Source organism: Colossoma macropomum, unplaced genomic scaffold (assembly GCF_904425465.1).
Source record: "Colossoma macropomum unplaced genomic scaffold, Colossoma_macropomum, whole genome shotgun sequence".
Lineage (NCBI taxonomy): Eukaryota > Metazoa > Chordata > Actinopteri > Characiformes > Serrasalmidae > Colossoma > Colossoma macropomum.
Genome location: NW_023494793.1, coordinates 375,001 through 401,306, shown reverse-complemented (window position 1 = coordinate 401,306; position 26,306 = coordinate 375,001). Strand labels below are relative to the sequence as shown.

The following is a 26,306-nucleotide window of genomic DNA, read 5'->3' as shown; positions in this document are numbered from 1 at the left end:
GAAGTTGAAAAATTGAAAAAATTGCTGAAGACTGAACAAGTTCACGTCACTACCGAAACACAGTTTTAATCTGTGGGCGGAGTCTTATTATAGCCACACCCCTGCATTTCAGAGCCACAAGTGAGGCTGCATCCCTGTCCCTCATGGCCACATGGTGAGCAGTTAGATCCCATTGTTTTGAAGTAAATGAGTCCCAAAGTCTGAAAATCAGTGTGGAACATTAAGAATCGTCATATTTTCTGCAGTTCAGCACTTTTTAGTGTTTTAATGTAAAATATGATGATTTTCTGTGTGAACAGCTGTTCAGAGCTGTGTTTGCTGGTCTGTACTGGCTGCTAACTCTCTCTCCATAGCGGCGCTGATGCTTCAGTGTCAGTAAATGTCTGTTTTATCAGCTGTTCTTCTGTAGAGTCTCTGTTCTAGTGCGGTTCTGCGCTCTTCCTCACATTAACTGAGATCTTCCTTGTCTCCTCTTCTGTAAAGTCTCTGTTCTAGTGTGGTTCTGCGCTCTTCCTCACATTAACTGAGATCTTCCTTGTCTCCTCTTCTGTAAAGTCTCTGTTCTAGTGCGGTTCTGCGCTCTTCCTCACAGTAACTGAGATCTTCCTTGTCTCCTCTTCTGTAAAGTCACTGTTCTAGTGCGGTAGGAAGGAGGAATCCGGGCAGAGTTACAGTTTCTAGACTATGAAGGACCAACTGGGTGAACCGGTCTGCTGCAGTGCCACCCTGAGGCAGAGCAGTGCTGCAGCTCTAGTTAGTTAAGAACACCAGAGACAGAAGCTGATTGTGGGTGAAGCAGATAAACAATCAGCTCCACTGATTCTGGATTTGAGCATCTGTTTATCTCTGACAGACAGCAGAACGTCAAAAAGAGGTTATTTTCAGGCACGCGTAGTTGATTTTGAGATATTCAGGGGGTCCAAGGGGTTAATTAGGAGGTCCTGGACACTTCAGGACCCCCTTTATTTCACACTTTGTTGAACAGGAATAAAGAACTACATGTGATCAGTCACACAAACTACAACGCTGACCATAACATTCACTATTTTGAGAAGGTAAATACGTTATGAACGCCAAAGTTATCACTCATATCTCTAATGTTTGCTGGCTAGCTTGTTGCTAATAGTGCTTTTCATGTTTTTCCTCCACTTTGTAGCTCAGATGAGCAAAAATCACTAAGAAGGACTTTCAAACACAGCATTAACTTGAACGTAGTAAAATTCCGGCTCATTAACAACATCATAATACGGAAGATCTGAGGAAAAATGTCTGTACAGCAAAAACATATCAGCTTTGGAACATTATTTTTCACCTCAGGATGTCATAGCTGGAAAATGTTGCTCATTTTTGTCATAAAAAAGGAGCTCAGACCCAGAAATTCCTAGTATGGGCATGACGCCGACTATGTCAAAGGTCTAAATGTTGAGCCTTATTAGCAACACGTCATCATTTTCTGTTTTTTTATTTCATTAACAAAAAATAAAATGTACAAAACTTGCTGGATTATGATGAAATAAAGTTTTGCCCTTTATTTCACTCCCATATGGAAGAAAATATGTACAGGTATTTGCTAATTTTAAAAGAACACATTTTTAAAAAAATATTTGTCTATAAATATTTAAACATATGGCAATATATGCTCATATGAATTTTATGTGGTGTCAGATTTTAATATGTACCTCTGTGTCATATTTTGAAAAATATGTGGAATGCATGTCTTTTACATATGGACAATAAAATCATTTAAAACGTTTTAAAAATATGTTAACTTAATTTTAGATGGGCTTATTAGGGGCTTTACCGCTCTGTGTGATATAAACCATTTAATCAAGGTTAGAGGATCAATGTATATTTCTTTATTTTGTGTTCAAATTTAGCAAAGCTAGTTTAGCTCCTGTCACCGGCGTGCCTAACTGTTGCTGCGCAACGGCGGACCCACAGGCCCCGCCCCGCCCCGCTCGCTGTTGCCGCAGGGGTTTGTGGGAGTTGTAGTCCGGAGCGGCCGCCCTTTTCGGGGATCGACGGAGGGCAGCGCGGCGGGAGCGGAGCGACCAGGAGAGCCACAAAAACAGCTCCACACAACTTTAGAGACACACCGAGGTAAATTCACATCGGTCAGAACCACCGTGATCGATTACGAGCCCGTTTTGATCGATAAAAAGGCCGATTTGTGCGTTTAAATGCGCGATTTGATGACGTAACGGCAATGACCATATCCCTAATGGCGAGTGTTTACCGGAGTGGACTTTTATTTAGCTTCATTTTTGTGCTTTTTAACTCGTTTTTATGAGCCTGAAGTCCTTCAGATGGCTGCATATCGCTGTATTATGACTTGATGCTGTTAATAAGTCTGTAGTCTTTGTGTTTGGAGGCGGAATTTGGGTTTCCTGCTGTGACGAAGCTACTTAGTTAGCTTCAGATGGAGATTCGAATTTCCCGTTCCACCTTAAATGGAGCTGCAGCTGCGTTCAGCAGCCTCAGGCGCCGGAATGCGACTGCTGCAGCATTTAAGGTGGAACGGGAAATTCAGAGAGGAAACCTCGTTGTACTGTGTTAAGTTGGACTTTAACAAACCTGTATGGACTGAATTACAGCGGTATTTCTCTGTGTTATAAATGTGGGTGTTTTCAGAAACGTCAGCGTTTCTCCGGCTGTTCGGGTTTGTATTAGCCTGATTTTCTGGGCCATGTTTGGCTTTAGAGCCCTCCATCCTCCACACCTCCACACAGACTGTGTTAGTGATGCTCTTATTCATTCAGGGTTTTAATTAAAGCGCTTTATTTTTACTCTGAACTTCATCAGGTCTCCCGTATCTGCCGTCCTGCATGCGGCCCACATCACCCTCACCCTTAAAACTGTAAAAAAAACACGTGTTCACCAGTAAACACTCGTGAACAATGTGTTCACGTTATCACATCATCCCGAGCACTACTGTGGTGTTATGAGTTTCCTGTTATAATATCTAATCATGTGTAGGAATCTATTTCACACTCCCCTCAAAAATGCACAAAGTGTGAAAGTTGTGATTTTTCTGTGAAGGAATTTTCAATACAGTGCTGGAAAACAGTGCAGGGAGATTCCATGATTGGTCTGCCATTAAGAGCTTTAATTAATAGTGAATCTTCATTTTTTTGGCACTTATCAATACTGAATCTAAGAAAACATGCATTTAACTGGGGTGGCCCTGAGTATCAATAAGTACTAATATTAATTATCTAATAATACTAAATTAATACTAATATCTGTCTAAACTAACTACATTTTTAAAAATATTTCATTTTGGTAAAAGCATAAATATACATACATACATATATACACATACAGTACTGTGCAAAATTTTAGATACCTAAGCATATTATTTAAGGCCATTTATTTGTAAAAATACCATAATGTATGATAATCTTTGCATTTATAAATGCAAATAAACACAAATACAGTAAAAATGTACAAGAATTTCTTGTTTTCATTAAAAGATTTCTTGTGAGCTGCTTTGAAGAACAAAATTTGCTTCCAGATTTCTCCTCCAGCATCACATGGATTTATTGAACTCTGTCAGCAGCTCCTAATTCAATGAAATATTGATTAGAGTATTGATTAGATGAAGCAGATATTGGATGATAACTACAGATAATACTGGGCTTCCTCGAGGAGAGGGCAGGAAATGGTTAAACCAACATATTTACATACATAAATTCTCTACTTATCATATTAATGTTGTTTGTATTTGTTGTAATATTAGTGTTTTTCTCCTCAAATGAACACTCACTATCCAGACACAGCTTTTTATTCTTATTTTTGCATAACGTGGTAAAGTGGATGTTTTAGATATGTTTTCTTTACATTTGTGAAGCAGTTTTAGTTTTTTTTTTCAACATTTAAAGCATTTTTGGATTAATAATTTGCTTTCAGTGTATAATTCAGGTAACAGTCACCAATCAGTTATTGTAAATAAAGAAAACAGGATTCCCACGGATGTTATCAGAGCGTGAATGTGTTCAGATAACAGCGCTGAGTGAATGTTGAGGGACTAAAATGTACATTTTTCATAACCTATAATGGACGATTTCTGAAGAGTGACGTGTCGAGCGTGAGTTGTTAAACTCGTACATACATTAGTGCACAAATCCTCCGATTTCTGAAGTGTTATTGATTATATTTGAAGGTAAAAGGTGGTTTCAGTGGACTGGAGCTGTTTTCTAAGTGCTGAATGGTTTTATTAATGTTTTAATGTTGTTCATCTGAAACAGAACTCGAGTCTCTGTGAAGGACACGTTATTTAAAACGTCTTTTATGTATGTGTGTAAATGTAGTGTCGGTGGTACTCGAATGGCAGCCCGATCACAAAATCACCATAAATGTATTTTGCGAGGGGGGCGTCTTTAAAGACCCCATATAAGATTCATATATTTTATTTATCCTGTTTTCCTGTGATAACGGCTTGTGTGCTTTCTTGAGATCTCGAGTTACATTACGCTCTTAAAAACATGTTTCTTCAAGGGTTCTTTAGTAAAGATGGTGGTTCTGTATAGAACAATGAACACTCAATTTCATTGATGGAGAATGTATTACATAGGGTTCTATACAGCACCAAAAAGGGTTCTTCTATTGTTATGATGTCAAGCTTGTAACAATAGAAGATCCAGAACTATTTTCAAAAAGGTGCTGAATAGAACCATTTACAACACATTCTCCAATCTGAAGAACCATTTCACCAGCATGCAAAGGGTTCTTTGAGACAGTGGTTCTGTATAGAACCATCGTCTTTACTAAAGAACCCTTGAAGAACCATCTTTAAGAGTGTAGGAGTGACGTCTCCTCCTGCTCTGTCTGACGTATTGATGATTTCTGTCTGTCTCTTTTCTTCTCAGGGCTGAACCATGTCTGAGGCTGGAGATGTTGATCACAGCCATGAGTTTCCAGCCCATTATAAGGTCATGCTGGATAAGCTGAACGAGCAGAGGCAGCTGGACCAGTTCACAGACATCACTCTGATCGTGGACGGTGAGTCTGACACTGTATTTACATCTAGAACTTAAAAATAATACCATAAATAACACCTGATTTAATTAATTATTATTATAATGAGTTAATTAACTGTAGTTTATATTTCAACGTCACACGAAACCCTGTTAGCTGATCTGTAATAACACTGAAGATATTATTGAACAGTGCAGATCGGTATTTAATAATAGCAGTAATTTTTATATTTTAAATAAAAAAATTAGCTCATGTATCAGCTCATATTCAGCATGATTTATTTTATCATTTGAAAGAGTAAATTCTTGCTTTCTCACATTCCTCCATCTAAATGTAGTGACTTTAGCTCCGCCTCTAAATAACTAATAATTGACCAATAATATCATGCTTCGCCTTGCAGAGCTTTAACTGGGCCTGAAACTTGATCCAAACACAAATACAGCCTGAGAACTTGCTGTCTGAGCCCGACGCAGCGTGCAGAATCAAGTTTTGAGTCTAAATCCAACCCAAACCTGGCAAATTCTGTCCAAACCAGACCACATCGTCACATTTGAGTTCAAACCTGACCCGAGTCTAACAGAATTCTGTACAAAACTGACCCAAATCACTGAAACTGCTGAACAAAGCCTGAGAGGACGGCGCTGGTTACCATGTAGTGTCAGTTACAGTCATTAGAGCGTAGATCGCGAAAACATAATACAAAATAGATATAAATCAATATAAAATAAGTGTAATTAAGATAATCATTTGTCCAAAATTAAGTTGAAACTCCGCTTTAATTAATTTATTCATCAAACGCTTTTAGTCTGTTTGAAGGTTCCACACTGCGCTGTTCTGATTCAGTGAGATGTTTCACCTCTTTAACACTAAAACTCCTCTAAACGTTCTGGCTGCGCTGAGCTGCGCTGAGCTGCGCTTTCCTGAGTGGATTCTCTGTCCTGTTGTCTCTCGAGCGTACAGATTAAAAATGATTTAAGGCAGTAAAAGTAGTGAAAAATAAAGGAACAAGTACAACAAAATCAGGAGGAAATGCAGGTAAAATCTGATAAAAGCGTGTGAGAACTCTCTGAGGACCCCAACTAGAGCTGGACGAAATGGAAATAACATAATGCCGCTATACTAGTTTTGACGATACATGATGTGTCACGATATTTATTTTTCCTGACATCTGATACGTTGGAACAGACAAAGTGGTGCCACATTTAAGAATGCTTTCAAAGTCTTTAAATACAGTGATCTAATTAATGTTTAATTTAATTTAATTTAAAGTTTCACACACTGCACCAAATCTAATTACACAGGACTAATTATGCTGTTTTGTAATCAGTCCTGCTGTCAGAAAGTGTTTCTAAGGACTGACGATTTCCACGATGTGCTCAGAAAAGCTTATTAGTGTCGTGATGTACTTTGAAAATGAAATTTGAGACAGACGCATATTTGAGAAATGATGTCAGAAATAGGGCGGGGCAATATGATAGTATTTTTTGTTATTGTGATAAATTGTCACAATGAGCTTTTCTAAGCATATTGTGGAAAATGCTGACCGACTACATGTTTCATTAAAAAGTGAGAATAATTAGTCCTGTTTAAATGGATTTAGTGCAGTTCGTGAAACATTGTTGTAAGTTTATTATTATATTGTTGTTATATATTATTCTGCCCAGTGACTGCTGGGATAGGCTCTAGCTCCCCCTGCGACCCAGAAGGATATGCGGCTTAGAAGATGTGTGTGTATTATTATTATTATTATTATTATTATTATTGTTATTATTGTTATATTTTTTATATGTGACACTACAGGTTCTATTTTGTCTGTTCCAACTCATTAAATCTCAGAAAAACTAAATACCGTGATGCTTATTGTGCATCGTGAAAATGTCTGTAGTATCGCGATATAATAGTTTTGCCATATCGCCCACCTCTAGTCCGAACCCCTCATGACCAGCTAGCGCTCAGAGACCCTTCAGTGGTACGGAAAGAGAAAAGGTTGCGATTTCTCTTTCACGCTGAGTTTTCAGGGTTGTCCAGGTCTCATTTCCATGTTCTCAGTGAGAAATAGGCTGATCACCGTCTGATAAATCAGTTAGAACATCACTGTAAAACTCCACGCTGTGCTGAATGTTCTTCTCAGCTGGGTTTAATGTGCTGCTCTGTGGAACGTCTTTGTTGATATTTAATCCTGCTGTCGTACCGCCTGACGGCTGTTTTCCTCTCTGCTGCAGGTCATCAGTTCAGAGCCCATAAAGCGGTGCTGGCGGCCTGCAGCCATTTTTTCCACAAGTTCTTCCAGGACTTTACTCAGGAGCCTCTGGTGGAGATAGAAGGTAAGTGAATCAACTCATGGCTCCCAGCTTTGGACCTCTGGTTCCCAAACCATGGACATTTGCAGCTGTAACAGCCTCCACTCTTCTGGGAAGCTTTCTAGAAGATGTTGGAGAGAGTCTGTGTGAATTTCTGTCCATTTATCCAGAAGAACATTAGTGAGGTCAGACACTGATGGTGGGCGAGGGGGTCTGGCTCACAGTTGACGTTCTAGATCATCCCAAAGGTGTTCAGTGGGGTTGAGGTCAGGACTCTGTGAGGCCACTGGAGTTCCTCCACACCAAACTGGTCACTCCATGTCTTTATGGAGCTGCTTTGTGCTCAGGGGCTCAGTCATGCTGGAACAGGAAAGGCTCTTCCCCAAACTGCTGACACAAAGCTGGAAGCAGATAACTGTGTAAAATGTCTTTGTGCTGCAGCATCAACATCACCCTTCACTGGAACTGAGGAGCCCAAACCCTGAAAAACAGCCCAGCTCATCATCCCTCCTCCACCAAACTGTACTGTTTATCACTCCTCCACCAAACTGTACTGTTGGCTCTGCATTCTGGTAGGTAACGTTCTCCTGATATCCACCAAACCCAGATTCATCATCAGACTGACAGATAGAGAAGCTGATTCATCACTCCAGAGAACACGGTTCCACTGCTCCAGAGTCCAGTGGCGGCGCTTTACACCCCTCCAGCCGACGCTTGGCATTGAGCATAGTGATCTTAGGCTTGTGTGCAGCTGCTCAGACATGAAGACCCATTTCATGAAGATCCTGATGCTCAGCTCTTGTGCTGATGTTGCTTCCAGAGGGAGTCTGGAACTCTGTAGTGAGAGATTCAATTCACTTCAGTACTCAGCGACCTCGATCTGTGAGTTCGTGGCTGAGCTTTTGTTGCTCCTAGACGCTTCCATTTTTCAATAACAGCACTTACAGCTGGCTGGGGCAGATCTAGCAGATCTGGCAGGGCAGAAGATTCACAAACTGAGTCGATACTTTGGGGTATATTGTGTATAATAACATTCAGCATGTATTTATAGACGCACATTGTGTTTAACAAACTATAAGATCTGAATTCCGGTGTGTTAAAAAGCCTTGATCGGTTTCTCCTTTCTCTCCCTGTTGTGTTTGAACAGGAGTGAGTAACACAGCTTTCCGTCACCTGATGGAGTTCACCTACACGGCCACGCTGGCGGTAAACGGAGAGGAGGAGGTGAACGACGTGTGGAGGGCGGCTGAGTATCTGCAGATGCAGGAGGCCATTAAAGCTCTGAACAACAGGTGACTGTTCACTCACACTCAGCGTAGACGTGCGTATAAAAGGGGACAAAATATACATAACAGATTTTCCACTCTAGAAGTATAAAAATGCACTGATTCATCAGTTTTGGAATTAAAAAATGACTTCATACTTAATTAAAAATAATTATATTTAATTGTATTGATATTCAGTAAAGTGTGCACTTTTTTGCGGCCGTTTCTATTATGACTATTTTCAGATATGATCATGATCATTTTTTGGTACATAAAATCACTAAAATATAAATATTTTAAGTAGACCAAAAGGGAAAAAACTAAAAGGCCTTGTTCAGACCGCCCACCCAAATCTGATTTTTGGCGGATCCAGATTGATTTTTGAAAGTCTGAACAGCAAAAAAACGTGAATTTGTGCAAAACGGATCCAAACTACATTTGTAGCTGGTTTGAAATGCGACTCCAGTCAGATTTGTACAGATGTGTCTCGGTCTGGACGCTCTGGACGCTCAGATTGGATTTCAAAGTGTCTTTTTTGTCACTCACAACGCGACAAACAGCGACGATGTCGAGTCCAGAGTGATGAAGTGCTGGGCTTCTAGAAGAGCTCCAAAGATTCATGACTATGAAGAGAGTTCTGAGGAGTTTGGAGGGGAGATGACGATAGCTACGTAGTTACTGGCAACCCATGCAGATAGACTGGTGATGTCTGAACACACAAATCCGATCTGATCACTCACAGATAACAGAGCAGACAGTCGACTCAAAAGATCTGATTTGAGAAACGAATCTGATTCGCCTGCAGTCTGAATACAGACTAACATGCAAGAAAAGTGAAGAATATGGGCTGTTTAATGTTTTGACATGAGGCCTATTTGTAGACACCCCTTATTTTTGCTGTATTAAAAATGGGGACAGGTCTGTATCGTCTGGATTAATTAATTTTGTGAATCGTCACATTGATGCAGCCTGACTAAGTAATTAAGTATGTGGTTTCTCCTCGCAGGATGAACGGCATCACCGTGCTGAGCAGGTCGCAGGTCCTGGCCGAGAGGAGCAAAGCGAAGAAGAGGAAGATCGCGGAAACCTCCAACGTCATCACGGAGACGCTTCCGTCCGCCGAGACGGAGACGGTGGAGATCGAGGTGGAGGTCGGAGACGACGCCATCGAGGTGCAGGAGGGAGGGCTGGAGGAGGTGGTGGACGCAGGACGAGCGAACACAGAGTACGGCTGCACAGCACACATCGATTATTAATCTGTGTTACAATATCGACCTGCGCAGTAGTGATGGGAAGTGGTCAGAGCGCCCCCTGCTGTTTGCCTTCATAAACGTGGGTTAATAATAAACTGGAGAAGATGCACTTCTACAACAAAAGCGTCCAACATATCGCCACCATATTGATATTTGACACTTTATCGGTGATGCAGATGATTAAATGGTAGTGAAATACAGTTTTACAGGCTTTTCTCCAGAGTCTGTTGGGCTGGTGACGCTTTTATCACACAAGTTTTGTAGTTAAGTCTTTGTTTAGTTATATGACTCAGTAATAACTCTGGGCCTCATTCACCAACTGTTCTTAAGAAGAAATTCCTTCTTAAACCCACTTACGCAGTTCTGAAGAAGACTCTGACTCTCCAGTGCTCTCTTATGTGGGATTCATTCTTAGGTAAGAACAGAATCTACACTCACTCAAGAGCACAAAGGAGAGAACAGTTCTGTGCTTTAAGAACACGTCATGAATCTGACGGAGACTTTTTCTTCGGATCTTTCTCAAGAACACACTTTAGAACACACTTAGGAAGATACTGGAGAACAAGGCTCAGTGTTATTATGTAGTATTTGCAGCTGATGCCCTTGTACAGTGACAGAGCGCCAGCGAAAAGCTTAAGGTGATTTTTAATCTGTCATTGAGATTTTTCTTGTGGAGAAATTAATAGCAGGATTTTGAGCACAACCAGCAGATGGCGCAGTTCTGCTCTTTCCCTGCATCCACAAATATCTTAGAAGGCTGCAATATGCAAATAAACCTAACAATTATAAACAACAAAAGTAATAATAATAATAATAATAGTATAAAGTTGTCTGCTAAAGTTTGGGCGACTCTGGTTAAATTCCCTGTTTTTGTTGACTTTCTGGGTCTAAATAAGTGAATACGTCCTCTACAGAGACACACTTCTCCATATTTTAATGCACACTTACTGTTTATGTAATAATTTTAACATATCGGGGGGAAATAAAACTTAGAATATGGCCTGTACATCTTTTAATGTTTTATTGTTTCCAATATGTTAAACCCAGCAAATAGAAATTTTGCCAGAAAAATGTTATTCTGTGTCTCAGTAGAGGATGTGTTCAACAAAAAGATTTGTGTTCAAACTTTGCATATGACTATAATAATAATAATAATAATAATAATAATAATAATATTTTGTATTTGTATCGCACTTTTTGCAAAACTAAAACTAATTTTATGCTAAAAATTTAAGCCTAGCTGATAATATCGGCTGGTACTGTTTGATATGGTCAACAACTGTCATGTTTCTTAAACTTGAGCTGAAAGAAACGGGCACATTTTTTCATCACAGCACTGCTGTGTCTGATCCACTCAGACCAGCACAACACACACTAACACACCACCACCACGTCAGTGTTACTGCATTGCTGAGAATGATCCACCACCCAAATAGTACCTGCTCTGTGAGGGTCCATGGGGGTCCTGACCACTGAAGAACAGGGTAAAAGGGGGCTAACAAAGTATCAGAGAAACAGATGGACTACAGTCTGTAACTGTAGAACTACAAAGTGCACCTATATAGTAAGTGGAGCTGATAAAATGGACAATGAGCGTAGAAACAAGGAGGTGGTCAGAATGTTATGCCTGGTCAGTGTATGTCTGTATAACCTTAATATTGACTTTTGGTCATCCAGACAGTGTCCTAGTTGTAAAAACGCAGACCAGTCTTAAACCACGTCACATGACGCACTCACCAAAGTGTTAATAAATAATGATAATGTCCTGTCCGTGTCCTGCAGCCCCACCACGGAGTCCTCAGATGACTCGGCTCTGGCTCTGCTGGCCGACATCACCAGCAAATACCAGCAGGGGGAGCAGACGGTGCACATGGTGAAGAAGGGCGAGGAGGAGACGGTGGTCCTGCAGGAAGAAGCTGTGATGGCCACCAAAACCCTGGAGGGCATGGAGGTGGTGGAGGTCCAGATCTCTCAGCTGGACAACATGTTCCGATGTGATAAGTGTGACCGCTGCTTTAAGCTCTTCTACCACCTGAAGCAGCACATGAAGACGCACACGGCCGGCCTGGAGAAGCCCTTCACCTGCAAGCACTGCGGGAGGCCGTACGCTCGGGAGGGGGCGCTCAAACAGCACCTGAACACCTACCACTTCGAGGCGGAGGAGCAGTCCCACCGGCAGAAGAAGAAGGTGCACGTCTGCGTCTACTGCAACAAGCAGTTCGACCACTTCGGACACTTCAAAGAGCACTTAAGGAAACACACAGGTACCGAACGGGCGTCCAGGTGTTCCTTCACTTCATGCACAACCATGTCCCTCTCCAGGCTCCGCCCACTAATGCATTCTTTGAATGAATAACCGACTCTAAATGTAGGTATTGTGATATAAACTGAGCCGGTTCTACAGTTTCTCATTAGGCTGAATGAATAACCGACTCTAAATGTAGGTATTGTGATATAAACTGAGTCTGTTCTACAGTTTCTCATTAGGCTGAATGAATAACTGACTCTAAATGTAGGTATTGTGATATAAACCGAGTCTGTTCTACAGTTTCTCATTAGGCTGAATGAATAACCGACTCTAAATGTATGTATTGTGATATAAACTGAGTCTGTTCTACAGTTTCTCATTAGGCTGAATGAATAACTGGCTCTAAATGTAGGTATTGTGATATAAACTGAGTCTGTTCTACAGTTGGTCAGTGTTCTCTCTGTGATGTCTGTGCAGGTGAGAAGCCCTTCGAATGTCCAGATTGTCATGAGCGTTTTGCGCGGAACAGCACGCTGAAGTGTCACATGTCCGCCTGCCAGAACGGATCAGGAGCCAAGAAAGGACGAAAGAAGCTGTACGAGTGTCAGGTGGGCTTCAGATCGTCTCCAACACCACCATCAGTCTGACTCTACATTAACCTCTAAACGGCTTAACAATACAGTATATAAGCCATATAGACAGACAGCACATATAGAAAATCATCTCAAAGCATTCATTCTTTCATTCATTCATTCATTTATTGCAGTGTTCTCTTTTATTTATTATATTATCTTATATTTTATGTTTATTGATTGTGTAAGAAATCTCAATATTCAGAATTCAGTGCTAAATGACGATTTTTCAGTACAGCAGGAGTAGAGGGGCTGAAAATGTCCTACATTAATATGTTTATTAGAGCATTCAACTGTATAAGAGTGTAATATTTTTTAGCAAAAATGGCTTTTTATTGTTCTGATCTAACACATTAACCAAGTTTACATGCTAGTTATGATACAATACACTACTCTGTATTATTACCCATATATATATATATATATATATATATATATATATATATATACACGTGTGTGTGAGTGTGAGTGAATGAATAAATAATTTTTTCCCTTCAGCAACAAAATATTCATATGCTGTTACAGAAAAATCTTGTATCTCCGTTTTTGTTGGTTTTATGTTTTTGCATAATTTGAAAAGTCCAGTTCCTCTTTGCCTTTTGTTAAAATTTCATGAGGGAACAAACAGAAATGCTCCAAAATTACCTGGAAAAAATACTTTGTTACATTAACCTTATTATCTGTTATGAGTTAGGAATGTAAAATTACAGTTTTGGAGATTTTATTGTCAAACGACAATTTCTATATATGTGTATATATAAAACTACATTTAAAACAAATGTACACAAACAACTTTAAAAAAAACGAATAAAATGCACCTTTTATCAACTAAAATTATTATTATTATTGTATTGTTGTTGTGCAGTGTTCAGATCTCTGACTGACTCTTTTACCTGTTTCTGCTCTCAGGTGTGCAGTGAGGTGTTTAACAGCTGGGAGCAGTTTAAAGATCACCTGGTGATCCACACAGGTGAGAAGCCCAATCACTGCACCTTCTGTGATCAGTGGTTTACGGCTCCGCGGGACCTGGGGGCTCACCTGAGGGACCAGCACGGCTTCCAGGTACGGGTGGGCGTGGCTATTCGAACACACACCTTTCTAACCTCACAGAAGAGAGAAATTAACAGCTCGTAATACCAGCGCAGCCCAGCAGGTGTCACCCTAACCTGAGCGCACAGTGCGCATCACAGACGGCTCATGTTTACTGTTGAATATGTTCAAATATGTGGCCTGTAAAGTCGTGTGCAAAAGTCTGTGCACCCTGGAAAAATGCCAGGTATTTGTTGATTTCCTAAGTGTGAATAAGTTAACACACCCTCTACAGAGAACACACTTCTGCATGTTTTAATGCGGTTACAGACGCAGAGCCGCAGACCTGATTACAGACCGGAGATCAGCAAGAAAAGAGCAGGGGCGGCTTTTTTACCCCAAAAACAGGAACAATCTGTTAATGTGGACTAAACAGGCACCAACAAGAAGCAGCTAAACACTATTATCACAATTTGTTTTTCATTAATTCCTAGATGTTACATTTATTGATATTATTCTTAAGATTATTTTTATATTTTTATATTATTGTTGTTGATTTAACTTTTACTGTTTATTATTATTAGTATTATTCCTGTTATTTTTACATTTTAGCTTTATTCATTTTTCTGTTTTATTGCATCACATTTCTTATTTTTGTTATTTTACCATTTTCTTTTGTTTTTGTATGATTTTATTTTTATTTCATTTTTTCCCCCTACTGCGAAGCATTTTGAGTTTATTATTATTATTACTACATTGGAAAAACAATAGACATAAAGTGTGACCTGTGCAAAAGTAATGGCAGATTTTATATTTATATTTATGTATATTGTTGTTAAACTCTTGGGGGGAAAAAATGAAAATCTCTAAAATTTTTGGGGTTCCAGCATGTGAAAGGGGTGAAAATGAACATTTTATCATTAATCTAAACTCTTTTTATGGGAATAAAAAACAGTTTCGGTGAACTTTGTATTATCCTGGCTGTGTTATTGGTGAGTATATCTATAGATCGATCCATCACTAAATAATCATTCCGATGCTTGTCTGCAGGAGGAGGTAGTGATCGCTGACCCCGCGGCCGTGCTGGCGGTGACCAGCGTGGAGGAGGGCGAGGAGCGAGTGGTGCTGCAGGACGGGATGCGGGTGGAGCACGTCACGGTGGAGCCGGTGGACGTGGTGGCCGTGGAGGAGGCCGTGGTTCTGGAGGAGGAGGCGGCGCTTCATGCCTCGGCGGAGGAGACGGTGCTGATAGAGGTGGAGGAGGAGGGACTGAAGGAGCAGACCATGGAGGTCCATCTGGAGCAGGTCACAGAAGAGCCGCAGCAGGAGCAGGAGGTCCGGACGGAGGAGGTGAAGATCCAGAGCGAGGCCGTATGAGATGAAGACGCTGTGAATGCGGACTGAATTTAACGTTGACGTTTGCTATTTATTTCTGAAGCAGGGCCACTTTTCTCCTCTCCGGTCTGACGGTGAAGCTGCAGGAGCATCGAAATGGTCGTTTACAGGCGTTTAAGAAGTAGCAGTGGGTTCTTTTTAAGCTTTTTAGGAAAGCTCGTTAAGAAAACTCAGTTGGAGGTGTAGAAATGCGCAGGTGCTCTGCCAGTTTAGTTCCCTGAGGAAAAATGTCTTATTTTTGTAAATGTTGTGAAGATTTTTTGTCTGTATATACGAGTGTTGCTGTTGTTCGCTTAGTTCTGTGACAGTATGACTGTAAGGGCTTCAGTTAAGGTGGACGTTAAGGTGGATCTGTAGACGATTCAGCGTTGGCTTTTGCTCCGATGCCTCTTCCCCTGCAGCTGGATGCGGTCAGTTTCTCTCTCTGCCTCTCCGAGGACATTCAGACAGCTCAGGAACCTGAATGTCCACGCCCTCATCGTTTTTTCATCATTTCAGATTGTTATTGATTTGTACAGAGCAATAAAATGCGAAATTAAATATGTAAGAGCATGACCTGCCTTTTATAAAGAGCCTGTCAGGACTTTTATTTTGTCTGATGTCTTTAGTGTTTGTATTTCCATGAATGGAAGCTGTGTAGCACCAAATTATGTTATTAATATTTTGCAAAAACGATGGGCAGAATTTTATATGGTCATTAATTGCTGAGGAAAAAGTCAGTTATACATCAACATTTACAGCGAGGTAAGAGTCCGCTGCCCTTATAAGGAGCCCAACAGGACTTTTATTTTGTCTAAATGAATGTTTTTAACCATAGTAAACCAGAAGGCTTGACAGCACATGCAAATTACATGCAAAATAATATAAATGGTATTATATTCAACAATTATATACATTCAAATATATAATAGTAAAGTTATAGACATACTCAAGTTAAGTCAGACAAATTAAGTAATTTATAAATGTTTTATTAGCAACATTCATAAATGTACAATAGAATGAATTTACACAGAATTTTTCAGAAATATTTTACAGCTCCCCACTTTAGTCACAAACTGAATAAATAAGTAAATAAATAAATAAGACACAGTTTTTCTATTCTAAAGGGGAACTCCACCGATTGTTAAAAATTCCCCCATAATTCAGTGTGTGAGATGTAATCAGAGAGATTCAGAGTGTTTGGTGTGAAATGGTTCAGATGTCTTTACAGTGGTGGTGATAGGAACCAGGGGTCACCATGACTACAACACAGATATAGACATTTTATTTACTATCCAGAACCACCAGTGAACCTACACGAGTCTTCTGAGTTTATATGGAATGTTGATGATGGAAAATAGTGGAAAATATATGGAATTAATACATTATAATAATATATTCATTCCACAATGTACTTATATTTGGGTGATAAATTAACATATTGAGGCCACAGTTTAATACATTGATGCCACAAGTTAATATATTGAGGCCAGTTTAATATATTGAGGCCACAATTTACCAAATTCAGGCCACAAGTTAATATGTTGAGGCCACAATTTAATATATTGAGGCCAGTTTAATATGTTGAGGCCACAATTTAATATATTGATGCTACATATTAATATATTCAGGCCACAAATTAATATATTGAGGCCACAAATTAAAATATTGAGGCCATGAGTTACGAGAAACTCACCCGCGGTCTCAGTGTAGTAAATAGTGGCCACGCCTTACTCAGTGCTAATCACCTTGTCCCCTCAGTGTCTGTGTAAATGTTTGCTGATCTGCTGCTGTTTGATTTATATTTTGTTTTTCCTTCAGCTCAGTAAACTTATTAACAACGAGACAAAAACGTGCTAAAACTGCGTTTTCGTAGTTCTAATCCCTGATTGGCTCGAGTCAAACCCAAGCCCCGCCCCTCGCACGCCGCGATTGGCCAGAGCGGCTGTCAGTCATTTGGCTGCCTGTTGTTTTTCTATTGGCCCTGAGGAGCTGAACGGAGCGGAGAGCAGAGAACAGAGAAGCAGCTCGGGGTCCGCAGCTGCTCGGCTCGGATCCGGTCCGATAAGGTAGGAAAGATGGGTTTGAGCGTCTGATTGACGGGTTTGTGCAGTGTTTGATCTGATCAGTGCGGTGTTTTTACCGGAAACCGGTTTGAAGAGCATCAGCATCAGTGTTGATTCATGAGCCTGACGCTGATCTGGGTTCGGACACGGAGACGCTGTCTGTGCGGATCATTAGGGATTTTATTGACTATTGATCACTCAGCTTTACTCAGTTCCCCTTGTTTAACTCATATATAGTAGATTATGCATTACACAGGTGAGGATCACTCAGGATGCTACAGTATCATAGATAGTGTAATGTAAATATCATATATAGAATAAAAATATATATTATAGAAGTATTATGCAGCTTTATAGTAATAGTCTCAGTTGTATTTGGGCTTCAGATTAAGGTTATAACCCTGTAATAACTCTTCCTGGCTTTCTGCAGGACTCCTCATAGCACTAATATAGATGTTCTTCATAAGGTGTGATGATCATCTGCACTTGTGCTGCACAGCTGAATCTCCAGGGCTGCATTAACACCTGCAGAGTTCATTTCGGTCCAGCTAGACACAGATAAACACCAGAAGAGTGAATTACACTCTCAGGAGCTCGACGTGTAAATTTAGTGCGTTTAATTTCAATTTCAATTACAAATAAAAATAAAATGTTGTTATTTGTTCCAGTGATAACAGTCAGTAATGTGTTTCTAAAGCCAGAACAGGCAGATTAGATCCTGAATGACTGGCCGTTCACTGTAGTGTCTAATAAACAGCAGCGCTCAAAGCCTGAACAGTGTTTATTTGTGAGAATAAGTGTTCGGTCCTCTGTTTATTTGATGTTTCAGTCCTCAGTTTGTTCTCAAACGGGAGACGTAAACACTGTAACGCCTTTAAACAGTGTTTACAAGCCTAAACACTTTGATTTGCTGTGTCAAACTGAGTCTGAAATGTTTTAGAACCTTTAAACTCATAAAGAAAACAAAATACATGAACTTATTGAATATATTTTTATATATGCATTATGTTTTATTGTATTTTTATTATTCATATCCAAACTGGTAGCAGGCAGTATGGGTAAAAATTTAAATCACGGTGTAATAAAGAAGGCGGATTTGGTTTATATATCATGGTACTGTGTATTTATGCATATTTTTCAAATAAAACCACTGGAAATGGTTTTTTGTAGATTAACAGTGGCGTATTATTCTGGATGTTCCTTCACTTTTAATAAGAAGGTGTTAAGAACCATAAACAGCTCTTGGACTGATCACAGACTGCCTTCTGACCAATCAGAGACAGGCTTCTGATCAATCAGAGACAGCCTTCTGACCATTTAGGGAAAGTCCAATCAGGGACAGCCTTCTGACCAATCATGGACAGACTTCCAATCAGGGACAGCCTTCTGACCAATTAGAGGCAGACTTCTGACCAATCAGAAACAGCCTTTTTAAAAATCAGGGACAGCCCTCCAATCAGGGACAGCCTTCTGACCAATTTGAGAAAGACTTCTGACCAATCAGGGACAGCCCTCCAATCAGGGACAGCCTTCTGACCAATTAGAGACAGACTTCTGACCAATCAGGGACAGCCCTCCAATCAGGGACAGCCTTCTGACCAATTTGAGACAGACCTCTGACCAATTTGAGACAGACCTCTGACCAATCAGGGACAGCCCTCCAATCAGGGACAGCCTTCTGACCAATTAGAGACAGTCTTCTGACCAATCAGGAACAGGCTTCTGACCAATCAGGGACAGGCTTCTGACCAATCAGGGACAGCCTTCCAATCAGGGACAGTCTTCTGACCAATTACAGACAGACTTCTGACCAATCAGAAACAGCCTTCTGAAAAATCAGGGACAGCCCTCCAATCAGGGACAGCCTTCTGACCAATTAGAGACAGACCTCTGACCAATCAGGGACAGCCCTCCAATCAGGGACAGCCTTCTGACCAATTAGAGACAGTCTTCTGACCAATCAGGAACATGCTTCTGACCAATCAGGGACAGCCTTCCAATCAGGGACAGCCTTCTGACCAATTAGAGACAGACTTCTGACCAATCAGGGACAGCCTTTTGACCAATTAAGGACAGTCCATTCAGGGGCAGACTTCTGACCAAACAGGGACAGTCCAATCAGGGACAGCCTTCTGACCAATCACAACAGCCTTCTAACCAATCAGGATAGCCTTCTGACCAGTTAAGGACAGTCTAATCAGGGGCAGCCTTCTGACCAGTTAAGGACAGTCTAATCAGGGGCAGCCTTCTGACCAGTTAAGGACAGTCTAATCGGGGCAGCCTTCTGACCAGTCAGGGCCTCCAGTGCGTTAATTACTGCATGTGATCAGCTGTTTTGTTGTGTAGGTCTTAAATGTAGTAGCAGCCACAGAGCTACACTTCCCTCCTTCACGTCTGGCTGATTATCATCATAAATGCTCTACTTTCTCCATATTTACATAGTCAGATTTGCCTCGTATTCCACTCACTGTTCATCATCATGTCATAATCAGGAAGCCTGTTTAAGCTGAACGTCCTTCAGGATCTTCAGATCTGCGGCTGGTCATCAGCCCCACATGTTAATTAAAGAGTGACCATGGTAATACGGTGGAGTCCAACGCGCGTTTCTCCTCGACGCTCCATCCGAGATTCATAGCAACTTTTGTTCGGGACCCTTTGATGACTTCTCGGTTCTGAGGACATGAAGCGCCGGGGCCTGTGTGGTGTTCGCCCTGAGATTAAAGCTGCTTTGAAGGCTGGAGAATAAATTAGGAGGACACAAAAGAAGCGGAAATAGCTTTTCATAGCGTGATCTGCATGATTCCGCTTTGCCCCCGTTTTCTCAAGGGTCCCAACATCAGCGGACGTCTTTGATTGCATGATCTTCGTTCTCTGAGCTGCTAATGTGGACACTTTCATGTCCTTCACTCCAATCAGAGCCAGCAGGGCGTAAAACCATATTAAAGTGATTGTTCTGCAGTCCAGTTTACCCAGTTTCCCCCTCTTACCTCAGCCAAGACCTGCTCAGTGTCTGAAATTGGCTTCTTTAGCTTTAGCGCTGGAGCTACGATGCTAATGTACCTAACAAGTAATGGATGCTTATATTAGCATGGTGCTAATTAGCAGTATGCTAACAGCACAACAGACTTGCTTTAAACTCTGTTTTCACTGTTATGTTAAAAACAGTGCAGACACAATTCAGGCGTTCAGCTACGCTAACGTACTTCAGTCCATGTTTATAGATCACAGTGAGTCACACAGAGTCAGAAACCACAGAATGAAGTCTGTTAGAGATCCTGAACACCTCCACACGCTTTGAGACGCGTGAGTGAAGATTTAGGCCTGCAGTTAGCATCATGCTAATTATATGATCCTAATAAAAGCTTCTATTGCTGGTTAGCTGCATTAGCATCATGGCTCCTGTGCAAAAACTAAAGAGGCAAACTTCAGACACCAAACACGCCTCAGCTGATCGACTACATATAGTAAAGTCAGGCCCGGATCAGTGGTTTTATGGGAGCCACCAGGGGGCCTCAGTGAGCAAATATAAGAAAATCTAAACAGTTGTTTTGACCATAGACTGTATGGTTTTGATGTATGATGTTTGGAACTGGAGTCGCATCTGGATACAATCTGGATATGAGAGAAATCAGATTTCATGTGTTTTTTGCTGTTCAGACTATCAGAAATCAATCTGGATATGAGAGAAATCAGATTTCATGTGTTTTTGCTGATCAGACCATCAAAAATCAATCTGGATACAATCTGGATATGAGAGAAATCAGGTTTAATGTGTTTTTTTTGCTGTTCAGACGATCAGAAATCAATCTGAATATGAGAGAAATCAGATTTCATGTGTTTTTTTGCTGTTTGGACGATCAGAAATCAATCTGGATAAAATCTAGATATGAGAGAAATCAAATTTCATGTGTTTTTTTGCTGTTCAGACTATGAAAAATCAATCTGGATATGAGAGAAATCAGATTTCATGTGTTTTTTGCTGTTCAGACTATGAAAAATCAATCTAGATATGAGAGAAATCAGATTTCATGTGTTTTTTGCTGTTCAGACTATCAGAAATCAATCTGGATAAAGTCTAGATATGAGAGAAATCAGATTTCATGTGTTTTTTTGCTGTTCAGACTATGAAAAATCAATCTGGATATGAGAGAAATCAGATTTCATGTGTTTTTTGCTGTTCAGACTATGAAAAATCAATCTGGATATGAGAGAAATCAGATTTCATGTGTTTTTTGCTGTTCAGACTATCAGAAATCAATCTGGATAAAGTCTAGATATGAGAGAAATCAGATTTTAGGTGTTTTTTGCTGTTCAGACTATGAAAAATCAATCTGGATATGAGAGAAATCAGATTTCATGTGTTTTTTTGCTGTTCAGACTATCAGAAATCAATCTGGATAAAGTCTAGATATGAGAGAAATCAGATTTCATGTGTTTTTTGCTGTTCAGACTATCAAAAATCAATCTGGATACAATCTGGATATGAGAGAAATCAGATTTCATGTGTTTTTTGCTGTTCAGACTATGAAAAATCAATCTGGATATGAGAGAAATCAGATTTCATGTGTTTTTGCTGTTCAGACTATGAAAAATCAATCTGGATATGAGAGAAATCAGATTTCATGTGTTTTTTGCTGTTCAGACTATGAAAAATCAATCTGGATATGAGAGAAATCAGATTTCATGTGTTTTTTTGCTGTTCAGACTATCAGAAATCAATCTGGATAAAGTCTAGATATGAGAGAAATCAGATTTCATGTGTTTTTTTTGCTGTTCAGACTATCAGAAATCAATCTGGATAAAGTCTGGATATGAGAGAAATCAGATTTCACATGTTTTTTTGCTGTTCAGACTATGAAAAATCAATCTGGATATGAGAGAAATCAGATTTCACATGTTTTTTTGCTGTTCAGACTATGAAAAATCAATCTGGATATGAGAGAAATCAGATTTCATGTGTTTTTTTGCTGTTCAGACTATGAAAAATCAATCTGGACACAATCTGGATATGAGAGAAATCAGATTTCATGTGTTTTTTTGCTGTTCAGACTATCAGAAATCAATCTGGATATGACAGAAATCAGATTTCATGTGTTTTTTTTTGCTGTTCAGACTATCAGAAATCAATCTGGATAAAGTCTGGATATGAAAGAAATCAGATCTGAGCTGTCAGTCTGAACAAGCCTCTGTGTTTGAGTCAGAGAAACTTACAGAGAGGAAGCTAAACACTAGAAAACATAACTGAGCTACCAAAGCTGATCTGTCTGCCTGCCGTCTGTCCATCCCTTCTTTCGTCTCTGGATACAGATCCAGCATTAAAGTGAATAAGAACGTCAACATAAAAGCTGCAAATTAGAATATTAGACCACACCCACACAGGTCTGATCAGTGTTGCTTAATGGTTTTATTGTATTTCTATCTTATTTTTCATTCAGTCTCTGCTGAATGTTTAACGTAACACTCAATTTTAATATCACACAAACAATCTTAGTGTTTTATATTGTTGTCCCTGAGAATTTAAGGTGGATCTGTCGTTGGCTCCTTGCTCCCAGAGACAGATTAAATCTGATCCTACATGAGGAAGGATTTTAATCGACTAACACTGACAGATGTGTTTTAATCACAGTGGTTTATGTGGGAAACCCTGTTTCTCAGAGGATTCACTAATGACTCAGACTGTTTACAGCAACACCTCATCCACTCAGACTGTGCAGGTAATCCCAACAGTAAACAGCTTCAGCATTATGAAACACCTCGGAGAGTAACTCCATCAGGGCTTCAGAGATGAATCAGGAACAATACGTCATACAGACACTCTGTACATAACGGCACGGTTATATACTCACACAGTCTTCAGAATTCTCTGCATAATTAATCAGTTAAGATGTAATCAGAGTGGTTCAGAGTGATTCAGAGTGGTTCAGAGTGATTCAGAGTGATTCAGAGTGGTTCAGAATGATTCAGAGTGGTTCAAAGTGGTTTGGTGTGAAACGCTCTGTTCTAGATAAACTTACCGAGTCAGAACTGTTCACAGTGGTGGTCATAGGAACCAGACGTCCACCTCTAAAAGCCCCCCCACAGAAAGTTACTACATGGCATTGTTTAATGATAGTTCTGTTTCTAAAATGTGCCGCGCCTCAGTGAAATGAGCTTAAACCTAGTTAAAATGTATAATGTAGTATGTAATATTTCTATGACATGGTGACCCCTTGTTCAAATCACCACCACTGTAAAGACATCTGAACCATTTCACACCAAACCACTCTGAATCTCTCTGTTTACATCTCACACACTCAGTTATGTGGAAATTTTAAAAAATATGTGGAATTTTCCTTTGTATGCGTGTATGATGGTATGATCAGAACACTGAACACCTACATGGATCATAAATACAGATTTAGACCCAGTTATTAAAGCAGTAAGCCACTCGAGGCCGTGCGTTACTGTGACTTTATCACGGGAAAAGGTGGAGTAAAAGTAAAACTCCAGCCCTGTGATAAAATCACTGTAACGTACGGCCTCAAGTGGCTTATTGCTTTTATAAAACAGTGGCCAACATAAAATATGATAAAAATGTGCAATTTTTCAGAAAATAATGTTATTATTAATAATAATCGACATAAACAGGTATTCTGCCAAGAACTGTATTTCTTTTAGAATATGGTGTCGTTGCCAAGCAACCGTGGACAGCTAAATGAGAAGAACGGTTAGTCGTCCATCGCTGTTCACTGCGGTCATTTCATGAACTTTTTTACTTTTTTGGTCTTGTAGTAATGAACATATGATGTCACAGCACTGTCTAATGCAAAAGCCTTCACTTTATAAGTTCTTTTTGGTCATTAAATCACCACTGCGAGTCGTATTTAGCACCAATTCAGCGGCCCTTCTTCTCACGCTGGGGCTGAGTCTCAAACGGCTCCCTGCTCCCTACATAGTGCACTACGTAGGAGTGTAAATACTGGATCCTGCAGCCCAACAGAGCAGAATACAGCTAAGAAACAGTCATTTGGGACTCAGACTCATCCACACTCGATACATGATGCACTGTTTGGCTGTCAAGGCTAGAATTTCTAAACTTCCCTAGCGCACTATTTAGGAAGTACAGAGCCGTTTGGGATTCAGCCTGGGTTTGACGTGACTTCTGACTGAAACACGAACATTTGAAGTGTGTAAAACATTCAGGTGACGTTTTTAATTCTTTTTTATTGCAGTTTCACAGTGAATCATATTGTAAGTGCTTTAATTCAAGCCTGTGATATTAATGATGGAGCTGTTTAGACTGTTGGCTCTTTTAGCCTGTTAGCTAGCTGACCAGCCTGGTTCTAGATAAGAAAATAAGCTGTCAGCCCCTCAGTTTAAACAGAACTGGGTTCTTATTTCATCAGTACACTCAGCACTAACAACAACCAGAGTACAGTAACTGTATAAACCTGAATAGTAACAAGTAGCTGATTGGATGGCAGCTCATTATGACATAATCTAACGTTATTCATTTATTTTGCAACAATTGTTTGATTTTTTCCTCCATTGCGTATTAAAAGGGCCCATATTCTACATTTCCCTTCTATATTTAACCCGAGCTCCACTTTCCATTTATATGGGTTTATATAACAAAAAAACAGTCATAATTCATTTTTGCATGACTATTTTTCAGTCTTCTTTACAATAGGCTGAATGGGCGGGGCTAAACTGCTGTAGGCTGAATGGGTGGAGCTAAACTGCTGTAGGCTGAATGGGTGGAGCTAAACTGCTGTAGGCTGAATGGGTGGAGCTAAACTGCTGAAGGCTGAATACGTGGAGCTAAACTGCTGTAGGCTGAATGGGCGGGGCTAAACTGCTGTAGGCCGAACGGGTGGAGCTAAACTGCTGTAGACTGAATGGGTGGGGCTAAACTGCTGTAGGCCTAATGGGTGGGGCTAAACCGCTGTAGGTTGAATGGGTGGAGCTAAACTGCTGTAGACTGAATGGGTGGGGCTAAACTGCTGTAGGCCTAATGGGTGGGGCTAAACCGCTGTAGGCTGAATGGGTGGGGCTAAACTGCTATAGGCTGATTGGGAGGGGCTAAACTACTGTAAGCTGAATGGGCGGAGCTAAACTGCTATAGGCTGATTAGGAGGGGCTAAACTACTGTAAGCTGAATGGGCGGAGCTAAACTGCTGTAGACTGAATGGTGGAGCTAAACTGCTGTAGCTGAATGGTGGAGCTAAACTGCTGTAGACTGAATGGTGGAGCTAAACTGCTGTAGACTGAATGGGTGGGGCTAAACTGCTGTAGGCGGAATGGGCGGAGCTAAACTGCTGTAGACTGAATGGGTGGGGCTAAACTGCTGTAGGCGGAATGGGCGGAGCTAAACTGCTGTAGACTGAATGGTGGGGCTAAACTGCTGTAGCTGAATGGTGGGGCTAAACTGCTGTAGACTGAATGGTGGAGCTAAACTGCTGTAGACTGAATGGTGGAGCTAAACTGCTGTAGCTGAATGGTGGGGCTAAACTGCTGTAGCTGAATGGGTGGGGCTAAACTGCTGTAGCTGAATGGTGGAGCTAAACTGCTGTAGCTGAATGGGTGGGGCTAAACTGCTGTAGCTGAATGGTGGAGCTAAACTGCTGTAGCTGAATGGGTGGGGCTAAACTGCTGTAGCTGAATGGTGGAGCTAAACTGCTGTAGCTGAATGGTGGGGCTAAACTGCTGTAGCTGAATGGTGGGGCTAAACTGCTGTAGCTGAATGGTGGAGCTAAACTGCTGTAGCTGAATGGTGGAGCTAAACTGCTGTAGACTGAATGGGTGGGGCTAAACTGCTGTAGCTGAATGGGTGGAGCTAAACTGCTGTAGACTGAATGGTGGGGCTAAACTGCTGTAGCTGAATGGTGGGGCTAAACTGCTGTAGCTGAATGGGTGGAGCTAAACTGCTGTAGCTGAATGGGTGGAGCTAAACTGCTGTAGACTGAATGGTGGGGCTAAACTACTGTAGCTGAATGGTGGGGCTAAACTGCTGTAGCTGAATGGTGGGGCTAAACTGCTGTAGCTGAATGGTGGAGCTAAACTGCTGTAGCTGAATGGTGGAGCTAAACTGCTGTAGACTGAATGGTGGGGCTAAACTGCTGTAGCTGAATGGTGGGGCTAAACTGCTGTAGCTGAATGGTGGGGCTAAACTGCTGTAGCTGA

General features: G+C 40.7%; 1 protein-coding gene across 1 annotated transcript; it reads left to right on the top strand.

The window, feature by feature from the left end:
- Positions 1-1,991: 1,991 nt before the first annotated feature.
- znf131 (zinc finger protein 131) lies at positions 1,992-15,688 on the top strand. The gene is made up of 9 exons (XM_036578138.1): positions 1,992-2,100; positions 4,869-5,001; positions 7,200-7,301; positions 8,425-8,569; positions 9,549-9,767; positions 11,578-12,059; positions 12,521-12,651; positions 13,585-13,737; positions 14,755-15,688. Exons 2-9 carry the CDS (start codon positions 4,878-4,880, stop codon positions 15,079-15,081), a joined length of 1,683 nt encoding a protein of 560 aa, XP_036434031.1. The 5' UTR covers positions 1,992-2,100; positions 4,869-4,877; the 3' UTR covers positions 15,082-15,688.
- Positions 15,689-26,306: the final 10,618 nt, after the last annotated feature.